We start from the raw sequence: 25575 nt of genomic DNA on the forward strand, positions 1-25575 counted from the left end.
GAGCAATTATAGGCTGAACCATTCTGGTGCAGCACACACCTATCCGGAGTTAGGAAGAAGGGGCTTTTGAAGACTGGGGGGTCCTGTCAAAAGGTCCCCGTCTCCACGGGCGGCACGCGATTTAAAAGCATCACTTTTGAGTCATTGCGACCGCCATTATGCAAATGAAATGCTGCATATTCATGGCAGCACCTCATTAGCATCTTTCAAACTCACTCATTAACATGCCCCTTCTGAAAAAAAGGGACTCATGTAGACACAGCTTAAAAGTATAACAAGGTGGACGTCTGAAAACACACAGAACTTTCAAGGTGACTGTTCTGTAGCACTTCTGTTATGTCACTCTCACTGATCTGTGCACCTACCTTGTGAACTTAAGGAAGAGACCCTTACCAGGATCTTTATCAGAATGGTGTGAGGTGGGATCACTATGGACATGTAAGAAACTTATTAACACACTTTGCAAGGACCTACAATTTTTCCTCTTCAACTGCAAGTACATCTACTAGAAAACATTAATTACAATTAGCTCATGAAAGAGCAACTTCTGAGACTGTTTACAGTGAAATCTGTTTGCTGCTGATCCAAAGAATCTGAGTGTGTGGCCATCTTGCACTCATATGCCCAAAGAAATGGTGTCACAGATAATGCAGTAGATGTATGAGAAAGTAAAAATCACGTGTCCTCCTACTCACTGGTACCATTATCTCTCACAAGTGAGGAATGTTACTTATAATATATACACAAAGCCATGTGAGTTACTTAAATAAGCAGGTCTTTAAGATCTCAGGAAAATCACTTTATATACTTGCAGTTAGTCATTTTTCCCTCTCCTTCCTTTGTGCCCCACCTCCCAACTGATTTGTCAGTTTTCGTTTCATTTTTTTGTTTTCCATCTCTGTTATATATTTATGGTGCCCTGTTCGCTTTCAGCACTATCTCCAGATCGGAAGAAGTGAGTCTACCGCACAAAAGCTCATCACTTAATAAATGATGTTTAGTCTTTATAGTGCTACATGACTGCTGTTTTGTTTTGTGAAGATACAGACTAAACAGGACTACCCCCCTGTGACTATTTAAGAAGGATTCATCTTATCCTATTACCTGCTCCAACAAGGGAATCAATCATCAGCAGAGGCAAAGTTGAGGTATCACCCCCAAATGGAAGCCAGTGCTCAATGGCTGATACTGACTTCCAGCTCGAGAAAAATTAGGACAGTACTAAACTGATGTGCTGAACATCTCTCTCTATGCTGAATGCCCCACAAACAAACAATCAGGATGAAGTTCTAATATTTGTTATGGGCTGGTTGGATATGCAGATAATTTTTTTTTCTTTTTGATAAAAAGACCTTCTTTATAAGCATTGCACCGTTACTTGAAATGTTGATATGAAGACAGAAGTTCCAATACCTCAAGCTGGTGACAAGACTCACAAGAAAACTGTCATTTTATGGGAATGATGTAGTTTTCACTTTGCAAGCTAGAAGCATCTAAAGTAGGGATTGGTGAATGCACTGCCCAGGCATTGGGGAAACAGAAGGGGAAGGGCCTGGGGCTAGCCTCCACCGACAGGAGTTCAGAGATGAGATAGAAGGGTCTGGTGGGCATAATATGGCCTGTGGGCCACAGTTTGCCCCCTCTGGTCTACATTAAATGTAGCTCAGTCTATTTAATGTATCTAATTGAAGGCTAAGATGTGATTTGATCATGATCTGAAAGCACCTAGATAGGAGAGATTTCTGATAAGGAGCTTCTTGAATTTAGGAAAGAATGAATGGAGTGAATAAGAACATAAGAATGGCCATACTGGGTCAGACCAAAGGTCCATCCAGCCCAGCATCCCATCTGCCGACGGTGGCCAATGCCAGGTGCCCCAGAGAAGGAGAAGAGAAGACAATGATCAAGTGATTTATCTCCTGCCATCCATCTCCTGCCCTTGTTCTGAAGGCTAGGGCACCATACTTTATCCCTGGCTAATAGCCATTTATGGACCTAACCTGCAAAAATTTATCAAGCTCTTTTTTAAACCATAATAGAATGGAAGCTGATGCACATTTTAAAGAGTAAAATTTAAAGTAAACTTAAAGTAAATTTAAAGTAAACTATTGGGACTTTTCCCCTACCATTCTAATTGTTTTAATTCAGACAAATCTTTCCCAAATATGCTGTAGTTAAACAGAAGTCTGTTTGCTGATCAGAATAACTGGAGCACAGATGCATGGCTTCTGTTATGCCAGAAATCAAACTAAATAAGCACAAGGATTCCTTCTAGCTTTAAAAATAAAAAAATTTCCATGTTAAATATTGTTATTTTATGTATAGCCTTACACAGCCTTATCACAGAAAAACCTAGATGTTTATTATTTATGCATAGTACCTCCAGGTAACCATCAAAATGAAAAAATCCCCATCAAATATGAATTCTAAGTCATTAATCTTAAAACAAAGCCTAACAGTTAACACCCTTCTGTTAAAATTAAGAAATATTTCTTCAGAAACATTTATGCTTACGATAATGTGGTAAAATCAGATTTGAAAATACACGAGCAAGAACCTGCATAAATGTAAAAAAGTCTTCAAATAACTGTCTTCTACACTTGTTTATTTTATTGTTAACTGTAGTACTACTAAAACACTCTGAGGCAGTAACAGACAGGCAGCTGCGTTAGCCTGTATTCTAACAAAATAAGCCAGCAGTCATGTAGCACTTTAAGGACTAACAAACTAATTTATTAGGTGATGAGCTTTCGTGCGACAGACCCACTTCCCCAGATCAATCTGAGGCAGTGTTCACTACCAGAATCTAAGCATGGGAAATAGGTTTTTTTCCCCTCTTCCCCCTTAAACAAAAGTCAAGGTAACACAATCATGTGAATAGTAAAATGTCTGTGCTCTGGAGAGAAGAGCAATTTAATACTTTAAACACACAAACTATATACTATTTAAAAAAAAAAAAAAAGCAGCCATACAGATACCCATTCTAGCACAAAATGCTACATTAAGTCCATGATGTAGCTGAAATCAGAAGACTATATCTTTGTCTTCTGGCTTCAGTTACATCATGGACTCAATGTAGCACTTTACTCACGGAAAAACCCATCCAGGCACAATCTTTTATAGTCTATGTCTCTGGATGGGGGAGTATAGGGTGTCTACTTTGTTTTAACAATTGTACATTTTACATAGAGGTAACTAACTGGTGCCACTGAGTGGCCTAAATTGCAGAAGTTGGGCAGAAGACCGGCAAGCTTCCCCCCCGCCCCATTTTCTAAGCATCTTCATTATATAACTTCATAAACAAGATTCTTGAGAAAATGAAAGGGTACTTTGCTGAAGATTCTGTTCATGAAAATATTCAGTCAGATCACCAGGATCCCTACTCCTGTGTAGTTGCACAAATCCCCCTAAACTAGAAGATCTTATTTTCTGTCAAGAATTTCAAATTGCAGAAAACATTGCATGACAGAACACAATCTCACTGTGTCCTGAACTGTCATCTCTGTACTAATGAAGAGTTTAGGGGCAGTGGAGGAGTGGCAACGAGGATATGTAGGTAAAAATAATCACATCCAAAGGGAAAATCAAACAAACCACTTAATAGGCTTAAATCAGAATACTGTATTAAAGGAACTGGCACATGAAATGTCAGGCCCAAAAGCAAGGACTTTTAACGAATTTGTAAATTCAGGGATCATACCCTATAACTAAGAATTACTAATACAATTCCTTTTTTCAAACAGGGGAAGGAGAAAGTGACCCAGGAAACTAGAAGCCTGCTAGATTGACCTCACTTGGATTGCAAGATCTTGGAACAAATTTTGATGGAAAGTAATTAAGGTCATAGAGGTGAACAGTAATCAGGATAAAATACTATTATGGCTTCACAAAATGTAATTTGCACCAGATCAACCTGAATGCCTCCTTTGAGAAAATAACTGATTTTTATACAATAAAAATGTAGGCAATCTAATCTACCTGCATTTCAATAAGGCATTTGATATAGTTCCTCATGGGAAATTAGTTAAATTGAAGAAGACAGGCATTAATACGAGAGTTGAGTGGTAGACAAAGATCTGGTTAAAGGTGAGATTGCCATGGTCATACTGAAAGGTGAATTGACAGGCTGAAGGGAAGTTATTAATGAAAATCTTATTTAACCTTTCTGTTACTGATCTTGGCACAAAAAGTTAGTGTGTGCTTATAAAATGTGCAGATGACACAAAGCTGGGAGATACTGCCAATCTGGAGGCGAACTGGAACATCAAATACAAAGATCTGCATACCTGGTAAATGAGTAATAGAAATTGGATAAAATTTAATAGAGCAAAGTGCAAGGCCATGCCTTTTGGGACTAAGAGGAATTTTTGCTGTAAACTGAGGAGTTATAAACTCGAAGCGACAGAGGAGAAGAAAGACCTGAGTGTTTTGCTTGATCACAGGATGACAGTCATCAATGTGATGCGACCATGAACAAAGCTAAAGCAATCCTAGGATGAATTTGGAGGCATTTCCAGTACAGACCAGGAAGCGTTAAGTATCTCTACACAAGATATCAGAGAGACCTCTTCTGGAATACTGTATGCAAATCTTTCACCCATGTTTTAGAAAGATGAATTCAAATTGGAACAGGTACAGAGGAGGACTACTAGGATGGTCTGAAGAATGGGAATCTACACATCAGAAGGAATTCAATGAACTTGGTTTGTTTAGCTTAACCAAGGCTATGTCTGTGCTAGAGTGAGCAGACTGCAAAAGCAGCCAGACTACCAAGCAGATCAAAAGAGCGATCCTCTGTCAGAGAATGGCCAGACTGGCTGGCCACTCTCTCAACAAAATGGCCAACCAGAAGCACAGAAGACAGGGCTGCACGGTGTCCTGAAAGCTCTGTTGGTGGACAGAGCGCCCCCCAGAACATCCAGATGGGCTTTCTGTCAATAGAATTCTCACAGGAAAGCGGCAGAACCCTGTCTAGAGAAGTGCCACGTTCTGACAATTTACTGTTGACGGAACGCCTTCAGAATGTGGGCACTTCATAGGCTTTGTAAACAAAAAATTCCTCTAGTGTATGCACAGCCAAAAAGAAGGCTGAGGGGAGATAGGATTGCTGTATATAAATACATCAGTTGGTTAAATGCAGGTGAAGAAGAGAGGTTAATTAACTGAAGCATCTATGTGGACACAAGAAATGGATGTAAACTACCAACAAGTTTAGACCTGAAATTAGGCAAAGGCTTCTAACAATCAAAGAAGTGAAGTTCTGCAGGCAAGCAGGGACAAAAAAAAAAACAAACTGCCGGCTGCAAAAATCACCAACAGCTGGAGATGACACAAAAACTGGGGAAGGCTCTAAGTTATTGCACAGAATTCTCTCTCAACTATCTGCTTGTTGTTACCTACATTCTCAGAGTCTAACCAATCACTGTATTTGGGGTTGGGAAGAAATCTTCCCCTGGATCAGACTGGCAGAGAACCAAGGCAGGGGAAGGGAGGAAAGGAACAATGTTTGCCATCCTCTGCAGCGTGAGGCACAGGTCAGTTGGAGGTTCAGACTTGTGTGAATGGTAGATTTTCTGTAACTTGGAAGTCTTTAAACCATGATTTCAGAACTTCAGTAACACAACCAGAGGTTAAGGGTCACCAGCTGGACTGGGTGGGTGAGGTTCTGAGGCGTGCAATATGCAGATCAGATCCGAAGATCATGATGGTCTCATCTCCTGTTAAAAGTCTATGAATTTATCTGCACACTGTATTAGAGAAGGGAAGAAGCTGTTATACAACATGTTTTCTATTGACAGAGTGATACATAAGGATTCAGTTATTGTGAATAATGTCAAGAATGATTTTTCTGTTAAAGTCCATTTGTGAAATCCCAGACACTCTCCCAACTCGCACTGCATACAAGTCTGGTTGTATTTAAGCCCTCAAAAATGTAACAATGTTTTCTGTTTATTTTTAAGGCCAACTTTTAATCAATTAGAACTTTGAAAGTAATAAATCAGAGACTGTCCTGAAAGTTTGAGGTGGAGGTACATTTAAAAAAAAACTAAAATGAGGAGGTTGAGGCAGAATTGTCTTGTGATTAGGGCACCAGTCTAACACTAGGAAACCTGGGTTCAATTTTCTGCTCCACCATGGCCATCTTATGTGATCTTTGATCAGTTACCTTTCCTGTGCCCCGTTTCCCAACCCCAACTCTGACGTGTTACAATGGGGATAATACTATTTTCTTCAATCTCAAGGGTGTTGCGAGCATAAATATATGAAAGAGTGACAAGTACTTAGATCTACTGATGAAGAATGCTATTTAAGACTTTAGTATTAATATTATTATCCTCACTTAATGTGCAGAAACAGAAAACAAACATTAATAGGGTGTTGCTAGTTACTGCTCCAACATAGTTAGAAAAAGAAAGCTGAAGGAGTAGAGGATAAAGAGAAAAATCCCTCTTGCACCAGCAAGTCTCCCCCTCCAATTTAAAAGAAAGAGCTACTCACAGCTAAAGCAGCATTTATGCATAGGAACAGAAGAAATCAGAAGTTATTTTAGGTTCCAACATTCACAGTAAGGGCTTCCATCTCCATTAAAGGTTTGTGCACTGGTGCATAGATGACTGCATCAGTGTAAAGTGAGGGTTCCACTTCACACTGGTATAAACACATTTTCAGGGATGGCTTTGCACTAGAAGAAAGTTATCTGAATTATATGACAATGTTATTAAATCTTACAAAGACGACTGAAATTAGCCATTTGTGTGTTGATACAGGTTACGTCAACCTGAGAAACATCTGTCAACAGAAGTGACTGTTGGAAGGCATTTCCCAGCAAAACTTCTATCAACAGATTGCATCTACACATAAAAGCGTAACGAAAGAGCACCCTGCTCTGCCAACAGAGAGCAGCCAGGCTGCCCAGCCCTCTCTCAACAGAACAGCTGGCTGGAAACTCTGCAAACAGTGCTGCCCAGTGAACTGGAGACCCTGTCCGTCAACAAAAAGGGCCCCCGAGCATCTACACAGCTGTTCTGTCAACAGAATGCTATCAGAAGAGGTGTTATACCTGAATAGGGAGGAGGTATAATGCTGAAGACGGACGTGCCGAGTTTTGATGACAAACTGTCAACAAAGCACATTTTGCATGGAGACGCTACGTGGTTTTTCCCCAACAGAAGCCCAGTTTTGCCAGGAAAAGGCTCTCTTGTAGACCTAGCCAGAGAGTTCAACAGGCAAATTTAACATCATAGGGAAGCAAAGAAAAAGATGCCAGCCCTATTATTTTGAATTCAAAGTTTGCTTATTTTTAAATATCATAAGACCAACTCTTACTTTTTTAGAGATGACCACATTAACTACACCACAAAAAAGATCCCAAAACTCTCAATTACGAAGCACAATAATTTCCCATTACATTTATGTGGTAGAAAGTATTACTTTGTTTTATTAATAGTAAGAGTGCTGATATTGTGAAGTGTTACATAGCTTTGATTTACAATACTACTTTCATGTTTTCAACATTTCATTACATTTAAATGCTGCACTTCTTATGAATCACAAGCTGTACAAAGCACGCACATAGTTAAGGCAGCCAATTTGTTTCCATAGCCCAGGAGAATTTAAACTGGTAACACGGCTAGGGGTTGGTTAACTGATGTTTTTTCCTACTCTTTACTATGTTCCCATTCTATCCCAATCCATTTATTTTCTCTATAAAATTACATTAAAGTAATTTCCTAATTAAAAATAATAAAAAAGGCAGTTATTCAGACATTTAAACAATGGGTTAACAGTGTAAAAAGAGTAACGACACTATTAGCCATAAGTCACCCTCAAGACAAGTGTTCAAGTTCACACACACACACACACACACACCCCCCACAGTATCTTTACAAGGCTAAGCTATTATAAGAAATTTTATAATCAATATTTTCATTATGGCAGCATACTAGTTAGGCTTACTGGATAGTTTCTATCCTAAGCCCTAAGTTCCTTCTTTACCACCATATGTTCCATTTTCAGAAATCTTTAGTGCTTTAAATTCCTCACGCTTTGCTTTTAGGCAAGAAAAATGAGTATGATTGGTTAATAAAACAAGGCATGTTGAATTAAACTACTGAGAAAACGGGTAGCTTTTCACTCCAAATAAAATTCCCTTCCTCCCTGGAAAACACATGCAAAAGATATGGTGGTCTAAAGTGTTCACATCTGTTTTAAATGCTTTTTTAAGTGAGCATTAGTATGCAGAACTGTTTATTATTGAGATGGAGTTGACATTTTAAAACTTTATTATTATTATGAACACAGGGTTTTGGGAAAGAAAAGATTGAAGTTAATCAAATAAGGTATTTTGGACAAAGTTTGGAGGTGAGGCAGGAAATAAGCTTTTCACAGGCTAGAGTTTTTTGAAAAGTGCTTAGTCTGTTATTTCAAGTAAGTTTTATTCCTTTTCTTCCGTGGGATCCAGTGCACAAGCAGCGGTGTAGACAGACATTTTACCATATTGTCACCCATGCCAGGTTTTGTTCTCCCATTTCTCTGCTGTATTTTTCCCACCCACACAGCTTTGCACCTGTCCCATTCACCCCACACTGGTTATGGCCTCTGCACAAGATTATCTTTAGAAAGTTGCTGTTAATTTTGAAGTTACTCACTTAAGTATCTCAATGTCTGAGCTCCACAAGACCTCTGCAGCACTTATAAAAACATTTGCCTGGATCTTGCAGAACTTACATATTCTGCATGTGTGTGGAGTGTTTTGGTTCAAAGAGAATAAAATCACAGACACAGCTGTGCCACTGTATAAACACCAAAAGCTCCACAGTAACAGCACCTTGTCTGATACTTTATAAGCTCAGTAAGAAGCAGCTCCCCCTTGAACTCCTCTCCCACCCACAGATTGCCTCTGAACCCACTTCCTCCAAGACCACACACACCCCAGCCTGCACCTGCATCCCCACCTGTCCAGACCCCACCCCCATTCCCAGCCCATTCCTGCACCCTCCTTCCCACCCACACCCAAAGCCTGCTTTCTAGCAGCCCCTCCCACACTGAACCCCTAATTTTGGCCCCACAGCACAGTAAACCCTTGAGGTACGAGTGATCAAGTTTTGTGTTTCTCAGGTTAATATGACTGCCACCTCTGACAGGAGCAGGAAACCACTCCCCACTCAGGGTGGTGGCCACGAGTCAGACTGCCGTCCGTGATGGTAGCAGGGAAGTCACTCCTGTCCAGCGTGCTGGGGAGCTGGGGAACCAGGCTGTGCCTGATTCCCATCTCCCCACCACTTGCGGGACCCACGAAACTGGCTAGCTGGTCAGTTTCCCAGTTCCCACAAGTGGCAGGGAGACCACAACCAGGCTGCCCCTTGGTTCCTGGCTCTCTGCCACTCTGAGCCAGGAAACCTGACCAGCCCAGCTAGTCAGTTCCCCAGCTCCTGCAAGCCTGGTTCCCATCTCCCCTCCACTTGCGTGAAATTTTTAGTTATGCAGGGGTTGCAGAAACACAACCCCATGTAACTCAAAAGTTTACTGTATGTACCAGCCCTAGCCTCCCCAGCTCTTGGACTGGTGTGCAAGGGGAATGAGATGCGTCTCCTTCCATTGTTGTTGTTTCAGTCAGGGGCTATGCCCTGAGGGTTGTTTTGATTTGTTTTTTGCATCTCCTTTTGTGACCCCCCAACTGACTTCTCTGTGGGTTAGTCATCCCTGACCCCAAAGAGTTTCCCCTGCCCTGCTGTAAAAGAAGCCGAATCTCCCATTGAAATACGCTGCTCAGATACAATACCATGCAGCACTTTAGGATACATTTCTACTTAACATTTGTCTTTTAATAAGTCGTACATATACTGAAAAGGCTCCTCCACCCAACATTGATCTTCCACATAGACAGGTGGAATACTATATATTTGGAGGAAAAGTTAACCATGTTATTGTTTGTCTATACTAACACCTATTTCATCACTACAGGAAAATGTAGCTGAATTTGTATTTCTGTGGAATTTGAAGCAAGTTTAACAGCCCCAATTGTTTTCTGTTGTAATTAGTGTACACTTGGGGAAAAAAGTCATGCTTTCTGAGAGAAAAGAATCAGTCTACAATTACCGTGGGGGTGGGGGGGAAAAAACACTTCCAACTTGCGTTCAGAAGAGTGCTACAAGACACATACATAAGCTCGTGAGCAAGAGGATACCCTCCCACATTATGACCAACAATAAACAAATCTCAGAAGAGGAAGAGGTTCAGAGATTTGCAAACAAAATCTTGTAGTCATGTAGCACTTTAAAAACTAACAAAGTTGTTAGCCTTTACAGTGCTGCAAAAGACTGAATTTTGTTTTGTGAAGATACAGAGTAACGTAGCTACCTCTCTGCGACTATAAAAACTTGGGTTATATTTTAAATCCCCTCCTTACATACTGGGTTTATGAACATTAAAAATTTAACTAGAAAGGAACACTGAAGCTCCTTAACCTCAATGTGTGCCAAGTATGCCCTAAGGCTCAAAGCGGAAGTCAAACTGAACAGCTATAAAATCAACATGCCCTTTTAAGCTAACCCCTGTCATTGCAACTAACTGTATCTCTGTTCTCCTTACAGGATAGATAACTAAGCTCTAATGGGCCTAGCGTGGGGTCTCAGGTATGTGGTGTGATTTTTCAGAATCGCTTTTGAGAATAGTCACATATGGTGACAATGCTGTCACTTAGAATTATGCCATTTCTATGCATGGACAGTCATCTTGGTATCTGACAAAACAAAACAGCAGTCATGTAGCACTTTAAAGATTAACTAAATGATTTATTAGGTGATGAGCTTTCATGGGATAGACCCACTTTTTCTTCTTCTAAAGAAGTGGGTCTGTCCCATGAAAGCTCATCACCGAATAAATCATTTTGTTAGTCTTTAAAATGCTCATGCATCTGACAAAGCAGGTCTTTTCCCACGAAAGCTTACAGTCCAAAATATGTTAGTCTATAAGGTGCCACACAGACTAACACGGCACCCTCTCTGTTTGGCTCTGACTTTATAAATACTGGCTGCATTTACTATTTGCTCCTGTGATAATGCCCATAAGGTATTTTACCAGCACATGAAGGGTCATATCAATGGACTGATTAAGGAACACTTAGCGCACCGTGGACCCTGGAAAACACCTGCCCACCTTAATGGACTTCTCCTGTTTAACAGATTCAGTGCTAAAATTTTAGATGGGGAAGGGGGCTATTGGAGATGATAGCCAGAGCATGGAGGTCCTGAGCTGGGGACAGGATGGGGAGAAATCGTGTGGAGGGTCACATGCAGAGGCCATGCACCCCACTCTATGTCCCTCTCACAAGTGCAGTACCAGCAAGAAACTAATTTCTATCTGTTCTTGCCACTTTGGTGATGCTGTCTCCTCGCTCTTGCTACCTACCACCTGGGACTCCTGCCCCTGCTTCAGCCAGGCTTCCCCAGCCAAACCCCAGGCTTACAGTCTGCTTTAAGCCTCTGCCCAAGCACAGACTCTGATCAGAACTTCACCCCACATAGGGCGATGTGCATCTATGTTTATGTTGATGTTACCTTCATTTTCCCCACACCACATCCCAGCTCACCTGGATGAACAGGCAGAGAGGCTCAGGCTCCCAAAGGGAGCAAAGTCCCTCAAATCCTAGTAGGCAGGGGGGTGAGGTACATGCACTGAAGGGGAGAATTTAAGGCTGATATGGCTCCCCCCCTTCTCCTGCTACAAGGGGTGAGGTGTGGCAGTGTACAGGGGATCTCACACACACACTGCCCCGGCCTCCCCCAGGCACTCACTGTCAGTGCCACCCTGCTCTGAGGCAGCGGTGCTGCCCCCGCACTCATTGGAAGCGGCATGACGCTTTCACAGGCAGAGCCAAAAGATGGCGGAGCAGGCGGGAAGGAGGTGGAGCAAGGGCAGGGCATGGGTGGCGAAGGGGCAGGAAGGGGAGGGGCATGTGTGGGGAAGAGGCAGACAGGTTGGCGCATGAGCAGACCGGGGTGTGCAGGGGGCAGAGCAGGGGCATGTGGCCCATGCCCTCCTTAGACCTCCTGCGTAAGTCTCCCATGTTTTCCTACCACTCCTGTTTTCTCCCCTCCCAGCACAACTAATCCCTGCCCCACACACATTCTTCCCTCCCTTCCAGCAAGCATCCATGAGTTATTTATTTTCTCTTCAAAAATAGCATCAGTGCCTTCTGAACAGTCTGCTGTACTCAGATTACAGAGTAAGATTTTTTTTCCAATTTCTCCTCAGATTTCTGTCCATTGTTGCAGGCTGAGAGGAGTTAAGTGGCTCACTAATCTCAATGAAATGTTCTCATCTGAAAGTGAATACCCCCTGGAGATGAAGCAGTGAAACAATAGCTGTAAGAGGTGTGAACTGTTCCATTCATTTCACAAAGGTTACATTCTACCCTTGGAGCGCCAACTTTGCATGAAAATCTGTGGGAGTTCTGCCGTGGATTGACTCCTTGGACAGGGATATAAATTATGGCGCCAACCCACAGCAGAACTCCCACTAATTTTCATGCAAAGCTGACACAAAAATGGTACACTGTCACCTTTACTCAGGAATCCCACCCCCACCCGACAAGTGCTGGAGAGTTTCTGCCATGCATCAAGCAAAATTAGCCATACTGGGCTCCTCACTCCCCTCTCAGCAGTGTGCTCCTGGCACATGTTGAGAGCATGGCCTGCTCTGAACTCCACAGCCAAAGCAGCAGGTCTTCCATAGATCCCAGTTCAAAGGGGAAGTAAGGAGTGCAGTACAGGCCCCACCCAGCAACTCTTCCAGAACCAGGTTCCCATGAGGGTAAGATTTGCCAGGTGTCTGGTTTTCAACTGGAATACCCAGTCTAAAAGGGACGCTGGCAGCTCTGGAGAACCACCGCAAGTCCAGTTGGCCACAGAAAGACAGGCAGACTCATGCCAGGGTCTGTGTACCTCTCAGGAAGCAGCAACACATGTCTTTGGCTCTGAGGCAGAGTGTAGCCAGGGGGCTCTGCATACTGATCCCTCCTCAGACACACCTTGAATGCCAGCTCCACAGCTCCTATTTCCTGGGAACCACAGCCAGTAAGATCTGTGGGGGTGGTGCCTTCAGACAGGAATGGGATACAGAGCTCCCTGGCTGCCTTTCTATGCAGGAGCCAGAGCGACAGTGAGGAAAGTGCCCCTGGAGCCCACACCTCTCACCCGCTCCTGTGGTCCAGTCTCCATCCCCAGCTCAGATCCCTCTCCAACACACTAAATGTCTGCCTCAGCCCTGAGCCCCCTCCTGTACCCCAAAATCCTTTATGGCCCCATGACAGAGCTTGCACCCCTGCCCAGAGCCCATACACCTCCCCATACACCAACCCCAGAATGAGCCCAGAATCCCCTCCCACACTCTGAACCCCTCAGCAGGCCAGATGCCCCTTTTGCACCTCAAGTCCCTCATTCCTGGACTCACCCCAGAGCCAATACCTGAGACAGAGCCCTCACCCACTGGTGCACCCCAATCCCCTGTCCCAGCCAAGTTAAAATGAGCAAGTGAGAGAGGGTGCAGGACAGCAAGTAAGAGAGGGAGGGGGAATGGAATAAGGGGGGCAGGGCCTCAGAGTAGGGGTGTGGCAGCCGTGAGATGGGGTGTTGAGTTTTCTACAATTAGAAAGCTGACTATCCTATATGAGCAGCAACGAATGGTCCTGTGGCACCTTATAGACTAGCAGAAAAGTTTTGAGCATGAGCTTTCGTGAGCATAGACTCGCTTCATCAGATCCTGGTCTTGGAAATCTGCAGGGCCAAGTATAAATAAGCCAGAGCAAGGGTGGGGATAACAAGGTTAGCTCAGTCAGCAAGGGTGAGGCTTACTACCAGCCATTGATCTGGAGGTGTGAACACCAAGGGAGGGGAAGCTGCTTTTGTATTTAGCCAGCCATTCACAGTCTTTGTTTAAGCCTGAGCTGAGGGCGTCAAAAGAATAAATGCACACAAATCAGATATCAGAAATGGCAATACACAAAAACCCATAGGAGAGCACTTCAATCTCCCAGAACACACAGTAGCAGACTTAAAAGTAGCTATCCTACAGCAAAGAAATTTCAGGACCAGACTCCAAAGAGAAATTGCTGAGCTACAATTCATCTCAAAATTCGATGCCCTCAGCTCAGGCTTAAACAAAGACTGCGAATGGCTAGCTAAATACAAAAGCAGCTTCCCCTCCCTTGGTGTTCACACCTCCAGATCAACTGCTGGTAGTAAGCCTCACCCTTGCTGACTGAGCTAACCTTGTTATCCCCACCCTTGCTCTGGTTTATTTATACCTGGCCCTGCCGATTTCCAAGACCAGCATCTAATGAAGCGAGTCTGTGCTCACAAAAGCTCATGCTCAAAACTTTTCTGTTAGTCTATAAGGTGCCACAGGACCCTTCGTTGCTGTTACAGATCCAGACTAACACGGCTACCCCTCCGATACTATCCTATATGAGGTGCCTTTCTAGAAGATATGCTTCAAACAAAAGGTACTGGGCTCAATCCAGAGATGACTAGAGCAAATTCAAGACTAGATCAAAAGAAACGGTTCCTTACAGCTTTAAAATTTATGAGAGCAAGTAGGTGTCAGAATATAAATTTAGTTACTTATCACAGTAATCAAAGATTGGGGTCAGGAACTGTACCCAATGCAATATCAATGCTGTATTAAGGGAACTTGTATTAAAAAAGTCATACACAAACTTAGTTTATGAACAGATAAGTCTGCGTCAGAACTAAATCCACCCAACCAAAACCTGAAAAGCATTCAAACAACTTAAGGGGGCAGACTTACACGTTTCTTCCACTTTCACACTGTCTATTGTGCATTCCACTACTTCAGAAGGCTTTTACATCCAACTTTATCAAGTATGAAGAAGCAATACATACAACTTTACCCACTTGTGCTAAACATAAATGGTGAGGTCACAAGCTTTACAGATAACTGATGTTACCCTAACAGCACATTTGGACCATCAATCTCTCTCAAAGTTATTCTGCCATAAGACTGCCAAGATCACTGTTCAGGCTTTGTGCTAGAGTGTAAGCCTCACAAAGTTGCCATAGGTACTGCTGTTGGCATCTGTTGGAAACAGAGGGAAAAGCCTATGATCAACCATATGGAAGTGTGTGTTAATTTTCTGTTCATTTATACAGATTCAGTGTACTTTAATGGATAGCTCTTCCCTTCAGGGGAAAAGAAAGTTGCTCTTCACTGCAAAGAGAAATTACTCTGTTAAAGCTACTCCTGGCTATGCTAACCCACTTGACTAGTTCACGAGACTGACATGCCTCAGTAAATTCTTTGCCACTAAATGTTTATAGGTTTCATGATTTACTGGAAAGGTGTATAATTACAGCACCTTCTGTGTTTGGAAATGATGCTCAGCCTGGCAGGAGGAAGGAATCTCCATGAGAATTTGTCATCTCTTCCTTCCTGAAATACTCCATAGTCTCTGATGGACTTCTGGAACAGGATATAGCCAGAAGGGGCTGCAGCAACACAGTACAAGTCTGCATTAAAAATCAGCAAATCACCGTCATATGAATCCTCATTTTGGATCTCCCATCCCTGCCTGTAGGGCACACACCTCTCAATCATTGAACATGTCAATGGCACACACACACCCCCACGTGATCGCTGCCCTCTTGGCGGACAGTGGGCTCGAACCAATTAGCACAAGCTATAAAGCAGTGGTGTCCAGTAGAAATTTACAGGATCGCCAGAGCCCTCATTCCCCCCAGTCAAGCACACACACACACTCCCTACCCGCCGTGCAAACTGCTGACAACTCAGAGCCGCTGACACCAGGGCCACAAGAGGAGCCACTGACGCAGTTACCACATACTTGTCCAACCAAGTAGTGGGGCGTGTGCATGGAGCAAGAGGAGGTCACTCCACAGGTGAGGCTCTAAGAATCCACATTTCACACCACCATGTCCAGTCTCCCACATGTGGTGAACGGAAAATGTCTGACAACGTGGCTGTAGAGATTCATGCTTTTCACTTCTGTCATCAAAAAGCCAGGCTCAAGCTCAGAACTGCTACAGACTCACAGCTCTTGTACGTTAGCCACAGAGAGGGACATACAGTGTACACATTGGCCTATAGCATTCACAAGCAAAATGTAAAAAAAACACATGCATTTTGGTAATTCACACCATAAAAAATGTGAAGAAGTCTTACTACGCAAGTCACATGCAACCAGCCATCCTCCCACACAAGTAAGCAGCTATGTTTGAACCCCTTCACCCTCAGGTTGCTAGCTTGGATACTAGGGCAAATGATTAATAACTAGTCCTGTCCCTTTCTAGGCTAGCCACAGTAGAGGACTGGACACTTAGATCTTCCAAGAGGCTTACACAACGCTTTACTAATCAACAGTAAAATATTGCTGATCACAAATCCTAGACTTTATCCCTCGCTCTGGGAAAGGAATGTGGTTCATAGTGGTTAGAAATAGGATTAAAAAAACAACTGGTTAGCTACCCTGTAGAGTTAATACAAATAGTTTGTCAGGTCTATGCTTGCAGTGACTTTGCGTAAGACCTGTAACTTATTTTTAAATTAAAAGCGGGGAGGGAAAGTGTTCAGCAACAACTACTTAACACTATGCTAGGTTGGACATCATGGCCTTACACCTAGTCTACACTGGAAAATTAGGTCTGTTGAACTATGTAAATCACAGGTGTGTATAATCCACAGTTCCAAGTGGCATTGTTAAGGCAACCGAAATCCCCTTGTACATACTGCTACATGGATGGAGGAATTCTTGCTTTGACTTAGCTACTGCCTCCTCAAGAGGCAGAGTCAGGACCACGAACAGGGGTCCAGCCCTTTAAATCCTTGCTGGACCATCACGCAGCATGGTCCAACCAGTGCTGAGGGGTGGAGTGGAATACTAGCCTCAGCCCTGACCCTTCTGCCCAAAGTCTCACCCCTTCTAGGGGGCCCAGAGCTGAGCCACTCCACCTTGCTCAGAGCCCAACAAAGTCTGTCACCAGTCCTGGGGGCATCACCTACACTGATGAGAGAACTCCCCGTGTCAACATCGGTACTATTTACACCGAAGTACAGCAATGTCGCAGCTGTAGCAAGTACAGACCTACCTTCAGGCAATTTCTACACTAGTGAGCTTACAGCAGCACAGCTGTACAGGAAACCCGAGAGAAGCATGATTTCAAATTGCACTTAACTCGCATTAACACGAGTTAAGTGCAAATCCAAACCGCCCCCCCACCCCCAAACCCTCAGCCCTTCCAGCTGGGAGAGCTCAGCAGGCGCACAGCTGCTTGCAGTGTTGGGAGAAACTGTGCAACAAGCAGCTGTGCACCCCCCCTCAGCTGGAGCTGGTGGCCAGGCCTCTCCTTCCAGACAGGGGAAGCAGGTGGCTGGAACAAGGGCAGAGCACCGCTGCTCCCCAGCTCCCACCAGCTGGGGGAAGCCAGGGAACAGCAGAGCTCTGTAAGGCCCCAGCTGCCCTCTGCCCCAGCCAGGGGAATTCCAGCCATCTCCCCAACCTCCTCCCCACCCCCACTCCTGCAATTTACACACTCTGATTTATGGGGAGGTTGCCCAGAACACAACTCTTCGTAAATCATGGGATTACTGTACCAATGCACCACGCAGCTGCTCTATGCTGATGGGAAAGAGCTCTCCTGTCAACATTATAAAACCACCTCAACAAGCAGAAGCAATTAGATATCCATGGGAGAAGCTCACCCATAGACAGTCTGCTGTGCCCAATACCACTTATGCCAGCAACATTTGTCTCTCTCCAGGGGGTGGATTTTTCACAGTCCTGAGCAACATAAGTGTTGCTGACATGCGTGGTAATGTAGCTGTGGCCTTAATTAATAAGGCAGGAGAATTTAAACAGACATTAGAAGTGAGATTTGAATTCCTTGTCTCCTCATTTCCAGCTCAGGACTTTTTCTCCTAGGCTCACAGGCATTTGGCAAGACTTTGTCCCTTCCTGCTCACGCCATTGCACAACTGTCATTGCTGTCAATGGATTCAGCCTTGCACACAAATACAGAGTTATAGCTAAAATTTTATAACATGATCTATAAACAAATATTACCAAAGTGTACGTGGTATTTAATAAATCAGCACAAGAAATAATGCGGACATAAGAACAGATTGTGGAGAATTTTTTCATTTGCTAAAGAAGGATTAGACAATCAGATGCAGCTGTGAAAAGGGATGCAATTACTGTTTTCCATCAACCTGCCATGAAAAAGGCCAATAGTACTCAAAGTTTGAAATACTAAAAAAATAACGCATGGAATACGATGACATTTTTGCAAAATAAATTTAAATCTCCTGTTAAGTTCACATCATAGATTTCAGTTTGTACTTCAGTTTAAATACAGGTTCAACCTCTCTTGTCCTTCACCCTCAGGATCTGACTAGTACTGAACGAGAGAATTTGTTGGGCCATGAGAGGTCAATATTGTCTAACACATTACCAACACCTCCACTTGTTACTTCAAAAGAAACTTGGGATAAATTACAGCTAAGTAACATCACAAAACTCAGAGCCGAGACTGGTGGCTGCAAACAAACTTTATGGAATAGGAAATTTGGCCACAACCATGATTGGTGGTTGTCTGGCTAAATAAAATCATGGTGGATTACAGAGGTTGCTGGATGAGAGCGTTCTGGATTTGAGAGGTTCAACCTGTACCATAACACCATAATATAAAACATTAGTACAGTAATCCCCCAAGATATGCAAGGATTGTGTTCCACACAGCCCTCGTGTACCCTGAAATTTGCATAAGTCAGGGGCTTGGACAGTCGGCTGGGGTGTGGGAGGGGGAAGGAGGTTAAGCCTGGGGTGGGTTAGGGCTGCAAGAGAGTGGGAGGTAGATTTATGGGGGTTGGAGCCAGGTCTCCCAAGGGGCAGGGGGGTTGGGGCCAGGACTCGTGGTGGTGGCTGGAGCCAGGGACTGCAGTGGAGGTGGGGTGTGTGGTGGTGGCCGGAACTGGGGATGCAGAGCAGAGGCTGGAGCTACGGCTGCATGGGAGAGACCGGAACTGAGGGCATGCGGCAGTGGCAGGAGCCCTCCTCCCCCTCACAGAAACACTCAGGGGAAGAGCCAGCTCTGCTCCCCTTTGACAGGGAGATCTCCTCCCCCCTGCACCTCAACATAGCTTGTGGGTTCACTGTATACAGTATGAATTGGGAGTCAACTACATAAAAGCAGAGTCAGGTACTCTGGATTCACGTACTCCGAGACCTTACTGTAATAACAAGCTTAAACAAACCCTGAATACCAGTATATAAGCCTTAGGTAAAACATTCACAGAAAAGGTAGAGAATGCTTACAAAAGTGATTTATTAAAATTCTGCTACCCAATTGATGGAAAGACTGAAACATTTTCCAGCCTTTGACAGGTAACTTGTCTACAGGAAACTACCTCATTCATTCCAGAGAATGTCCATTTCTGCCTTCAGTGTAAGGCAGCATTTCTCCCAAATGTTAACATGAAAAACAAATTAAACAAATAAAAGCACCAGGAAAAACAAAAACAAAAACACATGGAGAGGGAGTCTGGAGCCAGCAGCTCCCATTCCATGAAATGCCAGAGTATTTTGCTCCTATTTTAATATTAGTTAGAAAATACTGACCCCGTTACTCTAATATTGCTGTATTGATCCTTCCCTGTATTGCTCATTGTTGGCATCCAATTGGCTGAACAAAACAAAGTGTTTTAAAAAGGTATCCAAGAGACTTCTGATAAAAAAAAGTGTGCTTTTAGCCTTTCATTGGATGAAATGGCCCTGAAATTAATACAATCTGTCTGGCAGACAGTTTAAAAAAAAAACCCTTCACAAAACTGACTGCAGACCATATCTTCAAGAAACTAAGGGAAAAAATTACTCCTTGCTAGGATCATTCAACAATAGACCAGTAGGCTAACACTGAAATCATCAAGTGACACTATTTCATGATAAATCACATCACTCGCATTTCACATCTATGATTCTTGTAATAGAACCAAGAATGTCAAGAAGATGCTTGCAACACTTAAAACTGAAAAGAGGTAAATGTTTTGACTACTTAATTACAGATTGAACCTCTGTCGCCCAGCACCATGGGACCTGACAGGTGCCGGACAAGAGAATTTGCTGCACCACATAAGGTCATTATTGTGTAGCAGTATTACCAACATTTCCACTGTTTACTGGACTCTTAGAAGACATTTAGTGGTAAATCACACCTAAACAACAGTACAGAACACTGAGAGCCAAGACTGGCGGCTGTAAACAAACTTTATGGGACCATGGGAAACTAGGCCATACCCATGAAAACTGGCTGTCTGGCTAACTAAAATCATGCCAGATTACAGATGATGTCAGATGAGAAAGTGCCACACAAGAGAGGTTCAGCCTGTACTAGTAATCCTCTCTCAAAAGTCATCCTTCTTCAAGTGTAAATCCCATTAACATATATTGTTTACACAGAGCAGCAATTTTCAGATTGGTCTTGGGGTCACTGATGGGTCACACAGTTCTGGCTCTTACCATTGTTTCCACTTGCTAAAATGTTTTAAAGACAGCTATAAATACCTTGAATACTTTCCTTGTGTTATCTTTCCCTATAATTAGAGCCCTACCAAATTCATGGCCATGAAAACTGTGTCATGGACTGTGAAATCTGTTTTTTGGTGTGCTTTTACTCAATACTGTACAAGTGTCAATGGGGAGACCAGTATTTCTCAGTTAGGGTCCTAATCCGAAAAGGAGTTGTGGGGGTGGGGGGGGCATTCATAAGGTTATTTTAGAGGAGCTACAGTATTGCCTTCCTTAGTACTGCACTGACTTGAGAGCTGGACAACAGGAAAACGACAGCTACTGTGCCTAAGTCTACACTTGGGAAATAAGTCAATTTCAGATACACAATGTTAGCTATGGCACTTGCCTAGCTAGAATCCATGTATCACAATCAGCTTATTCCCTAGAGAAGACCTAGCCTCTATACTCTTGTGTTCATCTCCCTTACTCCATGCAATAGTACCGGGGTTGACTGCTGACCCCAGAGAGACTGATTCACCAGACGCATAAAATGAAACTCCAGAAGACCAAACCAGACCAGGTCGATCTTCCATTTACTATAGTATAGACAAGCACTGAGTATGTGCTCAGCAGCACTGCAGGCAGCAGCATCGAAACAGAGGTGGTAATACCATACCATACCAAACCATGCTATCCTTACTTGTGGTGCAGCTTTGCATTCAGAGCTGGGCTCTGAGCCAGCAGCTGCCCCTCTCCAGCAGCCTAGCTCTGAAGGCAGCACTGCTACCAACAACAGTGCAAAAAGAAGGGTAGAGGCAGGTCTGCCAATGGGTAGGTGGGGACAAAGGGGGCAACTGCACTGGGTCCTGACAATTCAAAAGGGCCCAGGGTTCCTGGCTGCTGCCACAGCTAATGCCTTTCCAGAAGCATTGAGCTGCTTTCCCCTCAACCCTGCCCAGGGGCAATGCAAGTAGACATTTTGGGTAGACACATTGCAACCCACCTACAATAACCTTGAGATTTTCTCTCAAACTACTTTTTGGGTCAGAACCCCTGCAATTTCAGCTCTGTGAAATGTTGGGTTTAAATAGCAGACATCCTAAAAAACTTAGAATTTTTGAAATCCTGTGACCAAGAAATTGACCAAAATCATCTGTGAAATTGGTAGGGCCCTCTATTCAGTTCTACAGATGGCGCTCAAGGTAGTCCAGATTAGCATGGTCTGTGTGATGAAAAGAAGGAGAAACTACCTTTATACTAATTGGATATATATTTTCCTATTCACCAGGTCATCATGTTGTCGAGGCAAGTGGATTTGTGTGTTCCAATGAACCCAAGAGCAGTGCCACAGGGAGTCTGGTGCTCCCAGCAAGGTCACCCATGGCAACAAGATCAAGGGGGAGGGTCCAGACAAAGAACCATTTTAGAAGACCTCAATGGCAGAACAGGCAGAGGATAGCAAAGGTAATGCTATGAGGGCTGTGAAGGTGGATGAAGGCTGCAGTGGACGGGAGACTCCCAGTTGTCATGGATTCCATGCCATTGGACTTGAGTTTTCTGTCTGTCAAGAACTGTGGGGTGGCTGCTGTGCAACAGTCTTTTGATATTAAAGGAAGTCACAGGCAGGCATCTTCCTCTGTGTACCACTCTTCTGAAATATACTTTTACATGATCATAGTATGTGGTGGGAGGATAAAGGAATGTCTGACAGATCAGTTCCATAAGTTTCAATGGCATTTATTTGAAGATTGTCTTGCAAGAGTATAAAGTGATTTAACAATTTAGAAAGATGGTCTGAACTAATTTTACAGTGCTTAAAAATGGTTTCAATGGATATCATTATGCCTCTAATATAATCCCTAAATCTCAGCAACCAGATACAATTTTAATTGTACCCTCTACCATTGCTATTTTTTGTTGGGTACGCTGTTCTTTCCAAGTATCGGACGAGTAGCCATGTTAGTCTGGATCTGTAACAGCAACGAAGGGTCCTGTGGCACCTTATAGACTAACAGAAAAGTTTTGAGCATGGGCTTTCGTGAGCACAGACTCACTTCATCAGATGCTGATCTTGGAAATCTGCAGGGCCAGGTATAAATAAGCCAGAGCAAGGAGGGGGTGGATAACACGGTCCCCCCTTGCTCTGGCTTATTTATACCTGGCCCTGCAGATTTCCAAGATCAGCATCTGATGAAGTGAGTCTGTGCTCACGAAAGCCCATGCTCAAAACTTTTCTGTTAGTCTATAAGGTGCCACAGGACCCTTCGTTGCTGTTCTTTCCAAGTTTGACTGTCTTTATTCCAGACTATATTTGAAACCTTCTGCTATTCATTAACTGAAGAAGCACTTGGGTACAAAAAGCATTGTATGCTGTCTAACTACCCTGATACATCAGGATCCATATGTACTAGGTTTCACTAACAGTGAAGTGGTCGTTCCGTTATCAGTCAACACCGGTAGAGGAAACACTGAAAATTTCAAATGTCTCGTAATATATTTTCTATATATTAAAACATGATTTTTACATGTAAATGTAATGAAAATTTATTTTACATGTAGCCAATTCTGCTAAAGACTGTCAAGTGAAAAAGAATATATTTATTGTCAAAATCCTTCTAAAAAGAAAAAAAGAAAAAAAAAAATCAGAGACAAATGGGAGAAGGGGAAGGACTGTGGTTCAGGTTGAACCTGTCTAATACAGACCTCTCTTATCTAGCAAACTCTGTAATCCAGCATGATTTTAGTTAGCCAGAAAACGGCTTCCCTGGGTGTGGCCAAGTTTTCTGTGGTGCCATAAAGCATGTGAACAGCCACCAGTCCTGGCTCTCAGTATTCTGTGCTGTTATTTAACTGTAATTTACTCCTAAACGTCTTCTAAGAGCCCCATAAGCAGTGGAAGTGTCCTGAGGGTGCCAGACTAGGGAGGTCCAACCTGTATATTGTTCAATTGCAAAGTTTTCAGACAAATCTCCAAGAGGACTATTTAACCTCATTACATAATTGGTTAGTTTCATTAGACCTACCATTTCCTTTACACACATGTACTGTCTTCCTGTTCCCTAACACCTAAATCACTTCTATTCAAGCAGTCGCAATTTTCATAACAGCATCCAGCAGCCTCAATGCCTGGCATCTACTGCTTAATAGCAAGAAGCTATCCAACACAGCAGGAAATACTGTATAGTTCTTGCCAGCTGAGTATGTGGAGGACCAAATATGTGGCCTAAGGGCAGCAATAGTGTGGGCCACACCATTACCAAAGATCGCTTATGTACTATCTCCCCAACACCTGCAGGCATGCAGACCACCTTCCTTCTGTTCAACTCCTTTCCCCCAGCTTCTTCATCTCTGTAGCAACTAACAGCAATCACTTACATGAGTACCTAATATCATTTATGTACCTGCCTTCCAGTCTTGTTTTTGAGAGAGAACAACAGTTAGCCATGATACAGTAAACTCTTTCATATTGAAAGAAACAAAGCAGCAGAAATGCATTTCTGCTGCTTTGTTTTGTTGGCACACAGACTAACACAGCTACCTCTCTGTTACTCTTTTGTATCCAGCAGCACCAGGGCCAGGAGGCTGCCAGATATTCAAATATTCTGGATAATAGAGAGGTATACCTAGCAATGCATAACACAGAAAAAAACAAGATCAGATATTAAAAAATAAAAATGTATGCAGCGTACTTCATTTACCAACAACGGTAGTATTGTCCACTATCAACTTATACTATATTTGCTGTCCAGGCATGACCCACTACCTACTACTTTCACTGTACTGTACTTAAAAATGTTAACCAACATTTACTTATTCAGTGATGAGCTTTTGTGGAACCGAATAAGTCATGTTGTTAGCCTTTAAAGTGCTATGCTTCTGCTGCTTTGTTTTGTTGGACTACAGACTCACAGGGCTACCTCTGCGTTGCTATTTAACATTTCCTTATGGTTAAGTGCCGGTTAGTGGAGAGCTGGGAGTGACAGACGCCGGATACGACAGAGTTACTGGAGTTACTTCGGCTCTTCATTTTGTTTCCCCACTCCACGCCCCCCCCCCCACCCCCACGCTTTTAGCACACGTCCCACACCCCTCCTCCGCCCAAGATAAGCGCCTGCCACCGACCTCTCTAACCTACTAGGCGCACCAGTCGCCGCCGGTTCGTCCCTTCCTCCAGGGGACGCTCTGCCGAGGACCGCGCTTCCTCTGCCCCCTTTGGCGACCAGACCCCGGCCAACCCCGTCCTCCTCCTCGCCCGCCCGCGCAGAGGCGGCCGCACTAGCTCCGTCCGCGCTCCAGCGGCGCTGGGGCCACCTGGGGCAACAGCTGGAGACAAAGAGGCGCCCGGGGAAGCCCCGCGCGCGGCCCACCCACCCGGGCGGCAGCTCCCGGGGCGGCCCGCGCCGCTCCCCCGGCGCCAGACCGCGGCGTGTCCGGGGGAGGGGGCTCGGAGCCCGGCCCTGGCGCAAAGGAGTGGGGCTAGGGGCTGCCGCCGGCCGGGTCGGCCCGGGCTGGGCTGGGCTCCCTCCCGGCTCAGGTGCGCGGCGCCCGCTGACTCACCCGCCTGCCAGGAACTGCTCCCCGCCGGCGGCTGGCTCAGCTCCTCGGCGGGCTCGGGCTCGGGCTCCGGCTCCTGCCCCTCCACGGGCACCACGGTGAAGCTGGTGGGCATGGTGCGGGCGCGCGGGAACGGCGAGCTGCGGAGCGACGGGGCGTTGGCCGGGAGCGGGGTGAGAGTCCCCGGGCTGCTGCCTGCTTCACGTGAGAGCCATTTCCTCAACCGGCGGGGCCGCGCCTTTATCGACAGCTCCGCGCCCGACCCCGCCCCGCCTCGCCGAGGAGAGCCCGCGCCCCAGGGCCGAGCCACACACGCCCCCCCGAGCACGCCAGAGCCCCTGCAAGCGCTGGGGCGCCTGAGTGCCCTGGCCCGTGTTTCCTCTCTGGGGGAGAAAGGGACCCGCTGCTTGAAAAGAGACACGGGGGCTCTTCCGAAAGGCCCCAGGTGCCCAGCGGCCTCTTCAGCTACCTAGTACACTTGT

At 44.5% G+C, this 25575-nt stretch overlaps 1 protein-coding gene across 5 annotated transcripts in view; it reads right to left on the reverse strand.

The window, feature by feature from the left end:
- Positions 1-25344, reverse strand: part of SLC12A7 (solute carrier family 12 member 7) — a 170229-nt gene extending 144885 nt beyond the window's left edge. For all 5 annotated transcript variants that reach the window (XR_012644527.1, XR_012644526.1, XM_074987885.1 and 2 more), the window contains exon 1: positions 25097-25344. Coding sequence is in view for 3 of the 5 variants with exons in the window: in XM_074987885.1 (XP_074843986.1) it covers positions 25097-25208 (112 nt within the window). In the remaining 2 variants the exon portion in view is untranslated. The remainder of the gene's footprint in view (positions 1-25096) is intronic.
- Positions 25345-25575: the final 231 nt, after the last annotated feature.

The sequence above is a fragment of the Carettochelys insculpta genome, chromosome 2 (assembly GCF_033958435.1).
Source record: "Carettochelys insculpta isolate YL-2023 chromosome 2, ASM3395843v1, whole genome shotgun sequence".
NCBI lineage: Eukaryota > Metazoa > Chordata > Testudines > Carettochelyidae > Carettochelys > Carettochelys insculpta.